General features: G+C 46.1%; 1 protein-coding gene across 1 annotated transcript; it reads right to left on the minus strand.

The window, feature by feature from the left end:
• Positions 1-216: 216 nt before the first annotated feature.
• On the minus strand, positions 217-1,158 carry LOC143774953 (olfactory receptor 5AR1-like). Its single transcript, XM_077262765.1, has one exon. The coding sequence runs from the start codon at positions 1,156-1,158 to the stop codon at positions 217-219; it is 942 nt and encodes a 313-aa protein (XP_077118880.1).
• Between the last annotated feature and the right edge of the window lie 6,556 nt (positions 1,159-7,714).

A 7,714-nucleotide genomic window follows, 5' to 3' on the forward strand; every position in this document is an offset into this window, starting at 1 on the left:
GCATCAGAAAGCAGAGACACAGAAGAGTTTGTTAATCAGGCTAGATCAGGGTTTCCCAAACTCTGGTCCTCACGGTACCCCACTCGTCATGTTTTCAAAAAATTTTTTGTAGTGTACAATAATGTGGCAAATTCATCTTAAAATAACAAGTTGACTTACAATACTATTAAGAGAGTAATCAAATTTCTGATCTCCTTTGTTTTGCAATGTATGAATTTAATTTATCCATTTATTGAATAATTTTTGCAGAGAGGTTTTAATGTCTTTGTTTCTCATGCTATAAATAATTGGATTTAACATGGGGATCACCATAGTGTAAAACACTGTTGCCACACTACCGGTCTCTAGAGAGGATTTAGACTTGGGCCTTAAGTATACAGATAGCACTGTGCCATAAAATAAGGTCACCGCTGTGATATGTGAGGCACAGGTTGAAAAAGCTTTTTTCCTTCCATCGGTGTTACGTATCTTTAAAATTGCCACTAAGATGGAAATGTATGAGACAACAATGATCAAGATAGAAGACATCGTTACACAAGAAGAAAATGTAAACAAAACAATTTCATTAATTGTAGTGTCTGTGCAAGAGATTTTTAGTAATGGAGGAAAATCACAAGTGAAATGATGGAGGATGCGAGAGGCACAAAAAGAAAGACGAAGGGTACAACAAGTCTCTATTACAGAATGAAGGAATCCAGCGCTATAAGCTCCAGACACTAGTATCACGCAGGTCTTCTGATGCATAATCAAGTTATAGTTCAACGGATTACAAATTGCCATAAAACGATCGTAAGCCATAACAGCGAAAAGAAAACATTCTGTGCTTCCAAAACCGGTAAAAAAAAAGAGTTGAGTCATGCATCCAAAATATGATATTGTTTTCTGATGAGAAAAGAGGTCTACCAGTGTTTTGGGGGTAATATCTGAAGAATAGCAAATATCAAGGAAAGCCAGGTTGCTTATAAAATTATACATAGGTGTTTGAAGATGAGGGTTTGTATAAACAAGAAAAATAATGCACACATTTGCAAAAATGGTTACAAGATAAATTAATAAAAAAACAACATATAATAATGTTTGGATATGTGATTTGTGAGAGAAACCGGATAGGATAAATTCGCCCAAGCCGGAACTGTTTGTTCTTCCATAAAATTCCATGAATAAATTGGTCAACATCTAATACAAAATGAATATACACTGTAATATAAATAATATAAATTTATTATGGATAGTGTTGTTGCTAATTATTACAATGCAATGTATCAATGTTTATATACACAGTTTATGACATGAGGGGGTTCAACTGTCACTCTTCCCTGTAAGAAACCAATAGTATTATAAATAACACGAGACGAGTGAGGACCTTATTATAGAGTTTCCTTTGGGGCCCAGCAAGTTCCAAAGACATACTATCCCACATACTTGACCAGAAGGATATTGGCTACTTTTATGTTCTAATAATGTTCACCATCCTGAACTGTGTTGGCCTGTGGTACCAAGATCCCACCTGTAACATTGACCCTGAGGACCCATTGTGCTCCTAAATGCAAATATTATATTATACTTATTCATAAATGTATAAAATAATAAACTGGGTAGTTTGTTAAATTAATGATGAGATGTTGCATCTGTCTGTACATAGTGAATCAAGTGTATTATGCCAACTACTGCTGATATAATAGGGTAAGTGACCAACTCGCGTACAGGAGCCCACCGATGGATTCAGTCTGAGCCTGGTGCTTTTAATTATAGAACTATAGTAGATCTTGAAAATTACTCACTTTACATACCTGTAAAATTTCCTTTTACCTTTAAGTTGAATATCAAATAATATGCACAAATGTGTTTTCTTTTTTATAAAAAATTTCCTGTTACCTGTAAGCTGAATATCAAATAATATGCACAAATGTTGTTGTTTTTTTATAAAATAATATTAAAAAATATGTAACTGTGACATTTGTAAATAAGTAAACATTGTTAAACATTTACAGATTAAGAAATAATATTATGTAATTTTTTCTAATAGATGTGCTGTATTTTTATGATTTCTAATTCATTTCTCATTACCCATGTGCTCTGCCTACATCCTGTAAGATTACAATGCATGTTGATCATCTATTTATATACTTTATACTGCATCAGGAGAAATATCTGCATTTACAATAATTATTCTCTGTGGAATATGTTAGATTTTTTCTAAATCATTTTACATAATCAAAAAAATAAAAACCTCCAACATCTGATCTCTACTGTGAATAATATTAAAAATAAGCTTTATATAGTGATAACATCTGCAGAGATTCACAAATATTGAAGTAAAAAAACAAGTCAAATGGCAAACTATCAAAGCAAATAGAAAGGATATACACAGTAAGAGAGGAAAACATCTGCCAATCTGAAAATCGGCATGACCGTAGTATGATATGGCCAGGGTGGTAGTCATGGCAAGGGATTTCTGTTCCGGCACACCCTGGCGACCCGCAAAGAAACTACAATATCCCATTTGCTGTGTGAGTTGTGTGGAATGCATGTCACTCAGTTTTAGGTTACAGTTCTCCTCAGCTTGCACTATATTCCAGATATCATCACACACTTATTGACAGAGTCCAAGTCCATTTTTAACAAAACAACTTTACTCAGCACATCCAGTTCAGTCACCGACATTACACAGTAATTCTCACTGACCGTAGATCCTTTCCTCTGTGCTGTCCCTTGCTCTCCTGGCAATCTTTTTTCTGGTAACATACCCTCTGATACCGCAGCATCTCGACTAGCCAGACTAGTTTGTGCCTGGTTTTCCCTGCCTGTTTTCCCCTCCAAGGGCAAAATAAAGGATGGCGCTTCCAAACTTTTTCAGACTGTAGGTCTCGGATGTTCCGGTATTTCCCACTGAACCTAGTCGCTGCTGCTCTCATGCTGCTTCTGTTCCCTCATGTTCATGTGACTTCCAGCCCCGAGGCCCTGGATTGCTGGACTCCTTAAACTTGTTCCTGCAACAACCTTACTGTTCTTCATCCCACTTTCTAATTAACTAAATCCAGGAAGTGTCTCAACTATCACTACTCTGGCCCCTCCTAACCTGGAAATCCCCTATTTGCTTAATCAGTTCTTATCCTAACCTTATCTAATCTCCTAATCTACAGTGCCCCCCACTGTACCAAATCCTATACTACCCATTACTATTACTAGACTTTACTCTTATACTGTATCTCCCTATCTCTATTCCTAGTCGATAAAGGTGCATAACTTAAACATTACACAAACATATTCAGGTGACAGGTTCCCTTTAAATTTGTCTACAAGTGTGTTTCGATACTCCAGCATAAACACGCCTCTTTCAAGGGGGTGAAGCATCTGGACAAATTTACTATTGTACCGTGGCTAGTGTTGAGCATTCCGATACCGCAAGTATCGGTATCGGCCGATACTTAGCGGTATCGGAATTCCGATACCGAGATCCGATACTTGCCGCGTATCGGATACCGGAATCGGAAGTTCCCAGGATTCAAACTGCACAAATTTGCACGAATTCAGCCAATGAGAATGATTCCAAGTGTGGGCACATCCTGTTCAGCATGGAGGGCATTAAATTACTGGCAAGGCTGTGATTGGCTGCTGAAATGATGTCATGCTGCATTTTAAAAGTCGCTGGCGCCATTTTGCGCTCACTCTGCTGTGAATTCAGGTAGTGACAGGACGCTGTTTGCTGACTGAGGGCCAGTTTAGAGATAGCGATTTGCTTCATTGTTCTTTTCCAAGGCTAATTTAGCAACCGCTGTGTTCACCTACTAATCATCTTGCTTTTGCCTTGCAGCGCTGTTTTCACAGCGATCTGCAAGGTCTGTGTGTGTGTGTGTGTGTGTGGGTGTGAGTGCAGCCCACTCTCTAGTCTGTGTGCAGCCATAGGCCATAGCTGGTTGTATTCAGTTCAGGGAGGGTGGTTCATTGCCTCATACTGTTCTATTTTTTTTTTTTTTCCAAGTAGTGTAGTCTGCTGCTCATTTATTCTAATAATTCCTATTAGTGACTTTCCACCCATATCCAGCTAACTTGTGGAAAAACACTACATAGGATAAAGTAGAGGAGTGTTTTTGGGCCTTGCGGCGCCGTTTACGGCTGTCTGCACGGTCTCCGTGTGACTGCAGCTCGCCCTGTAGTCTGTGAGCAGCCATAGCCTGGTTGTCTCCAGCTCAGGGTTGTTCACTGCGTCATACCGTCAAATCAATTTTCCTTTTGTTTTAAGTAGTGTAGTCTGCTACTCATTTTTTCTAATAATTCCTATTAGTGACTTTCCACCCGTATCCAGCTAACTTGTGGAAAAACACTACATAGGATAAAGTAGAGGAGGTTTTTTGGGCCTTGCAGCGCCGTTTACGGCTGTCTGCACGGTCTCCGTGTGACTGCAGCTCGCCCTGTAGTCTGTGAGCAGCCATAGCCTGGTTGTATCCAGCTCAGGGTTCTTCACTGCGTCATACCGTCAAATCAATTTTCCTTTTGTTTTAACACTTATAAAATGTGTTCACTGATACCGTAAAACCGTCCCGGAGGTGGGACTTTCCTTCGTAATGTGACGCAGCACAGCCGTCATTCTAACCCCCCCGGCGCCGTGTGCCGGCTCCTCAGCGTTGTTTGATTCTGTCTCGAAGCCTGCGCTGTTATGTTATCCCTTGGCTAGGCACACTTAGCACTGCCCCTCTTCTGACATCATTTGGTGTCATGCAGACTGCGCCTGTGCGGCCGCGCTGGCCGGGATCCCGCCTCGCAGTGTCTTCTGATTTAATCACACTGCGGGCCTGGGATCCATGGGCATGCGCAGTGCATATCTTCACCTCCGCCTCTCACTCATCTCCCTTCGCCTTCTTCAGACCGTGCACCGTCAGCTGATCCCTAATAGCATGCCACGGCCGTGACACCGCACAGTCTGAAGAAGCCATAGGGAGGGGAGTGAGAGGCGAGGATATGCACTGCGCATGGCCACGGATCCCATCCCCGCGGTGGGATTACATTAGACGACACTGCGAGGCGGGATCTCGGCCAGCGCGGACGCACAGGCGCAGCCAGACTGACACCAAATGATGTCAGAAGATGGGCAGCGCTAAGTGTGCCTGGCCAAGGGATAACATAACAGCGCAGGCTCCGGGACGGAATTACACAACGCTGAGGAGCCGGGGCACGGCGCCAAGGGGGTAGGAATGACGGTTGTGCTGCGTCATATTACGAAGGAAAGTCCCACCTCCGGGACAGTCTCACGGTATCAGTGGACACATTTTATAAGTGTTTAGTTCTGTGTTTGCAAGGAGCATAATGAAAAGAGCCACCTTTTCCTTTTGCATCCTTTGTGCTGCACAAGCTGGCTCTTTCAGCTACAAACACCTTGGGGGGGTTAAAGGTTCCCTTTCGACTTTCTCCAATCAGGCTTTGGCCTACACTGTGTTCCTCTGCTCCTCCTGCTGTCCCTGGGCTCCAACACCGCTAGTTGGTGCCTGGAAGTGCTGTCCGCACAGTCAACACTTGCTGCCGTGTTATTGGGGTTCAGTAACGTCAGCTGTTCCCCAGCTGTGTGTGTGGCAATCCCTCCTCTCTCCTCCACCTCCTCCTCCTGCTGTCCCTGGGCTCCAACACCGCTAGTTGTTGTCCAGAAGTGCTGTCCGCACAGTCAACCGTCACTCCTCTGTTATTGGGGTTCAGTAACGTCAGCTGTTCCCCAGCTGTGTGTGTGGCAATCCCTCCTCTCTCCTCCACCTCCTCCTCCTGCTGTACCTGGGCTCCAACACTGCTAGTTGCTGTCCAGAAGTGCTGTCCGCACAGTCAACAGTCGCTCCTCTGTTATTGGGGTTCAGTAACGTCAGCTGTTCCCCAGCTGTGTGTATGGCAATCCCTCCTCTCTCCTCCACCTCCTCCTTCTGCTGTCCCTGGGCTCCAACACCGCTAGTTGCTGTCCAGAAGTGCTGTCCGCACAGTCAACAGTCGCTCCTCTGTTATTGGGGTTCAGTAACGTCAGCTGTTCCTCAGCTGTGTGTGTGGCAATCCCTCCTCTCTCCTCCACCTCCTCCTCCTGCTGTCCCTGGGCTCCAACACCGCTAGTTGCTGTCCAGAAGTGCTGTCCGCACAGTCAACAGTCACTCCTCTGTTATTGGGGTTCAGTAACGTCAGCTGTTCCCCAGCTGTGTGTGTGGCAATCCCTCCTCTCTCCTACACCTCCTCCTCCTGCTGTCCCTGGGCTCCAACACCGCTAGTTGCTGTCCAGAAGTGCTGTCCGCACAGTCAACAGTCACTCCTCTGTTATTGGGGTTCAGTAACGTCAGCTGTTCCCCAGCTGTGTGTGTGGCAATCCCTCCTCTCTCCTCCACCTCCTCCTCCTGCTGTCCCTGGGCTCCAACACCGCTAGTTGCTGTCCAGAAGTGCTGTCTGCACAGTCAACAGTCGCTCCTCTGTTATTGGGGTTCAGTAACGTCAGCTGTTCCCCAGCTGTGTGTGTGGCAATCCCTCCTCTCTCCTCCACCTCCTCCTCCTGCTGTCCCTGGGCTCCAACACCGCTAGTTGCTGTCCAGAAGTGCTATCCGCACAGTCAACAGTCACTCCTCTGTTATTGGGGTTCAGTAAAGTCAGCTGTTCCCCAGCTGTGTGTGTGGCAATCCCTCCTCTCTCCTCCACCTCCTCCTCCTGCTGTCCCTGGGCTCCAACACCGCTAGTTGCTGTCCAGAAGTGCTGTCCGCACAGTCAACAGTCACTCCTCTGTTATTGGGGTTCAGTAATGTCAGCTGTTCCCCAGCTGTGTGTGTGGCAATCCCTCCTCTCTCCTCCACCTCCTCCTCCTGCTGTCCCTGGGCTCCAACACCGCTAGTTGCTGTCCAGAAGTGCTGCCCGCACAGTCAACAGTCGCTCCTCTGTTATTGGGGTTCAGTAACGTCAGCTGTTCCCCAGCTGTGTGTGTGGCAATCCCTCCTCTCTCCTCCACCTCCTCCTCCTGCTGTCCCTGGGCTCCAACACCGCTAGTTGCTGTCCAGAGGTGCTGTCCGCACAGTCAACCGTCACTCCTCTGTTATTGGGGTTCAGTAACGTCAGCTGTTCCCCAGCTGTGTGTGTGGCAATCCCTCCTCTCTCCTACACCTCCTCCTCCTGCTGTCCCTGGGCTCCAACACCGCTAGTTGCTGTCCAGAAGTGCTGTCCGCACAGTCAACAGTCACTCCTCTGTTATTGGGGTTCAGTAACGTCAGCTGTTCCCCAGCTGTGTGTGTGGCAATCCCTCCTCTCTCCTCCACCTCCTCCTCCTGCTGTCCCTGGGCTCCAACACCACTAGTTGCTGTCCAGAAGTGCTGTCCGCACAGTCAACAGTCGCTCCTCTGTTATTGGGGTTCAGTAACGTCAGCTGTTCCCCAGCTGTGTGTGTGGCAATCCCTCCTCTCTCCTTTACCTCCTCCTCCTGCTGTCCCTGGGCTCCAACACCGCTAGTTGCTGTCCAGAAGTGCTGTCCGCACAGTCAACAGTCACTCCTCTGTTATTGGGGTTCAGTAACGTCAGCTGTTCCCCAGCTGTGTGTGTGGCAATCCCTCCTCTCTCCTCCACCTCCTCCTCCTGCTGTCCCTGGGCTCCAACACCGCTAGTTGCTGTCCAGAAGTGCTGTCTGCACAGTCAACAGTCGCTCCTCTGTTATTGGGGTTCAGTAACGTCAGCTGTTCCCCAGCTGTGTGTGTGGCAATTCCTCCTCTCTCCT

The sequence above is a fragment of the Ranitomeya variabilis genome, chromosome 5, assembly GCF_051348905.1.
Source record: "Ranitomeya variabilis isolate aRanVar5 chromosome 5, aRanVar5.hap1, whole genome shotgun sequence".
Taxonomy (NCBI): Eukaryota; Metazoa; Chordata; class Amphibia; order Anura; family Dendrobatidae; genus Ranitomeya; species Ranitomeya variabilis.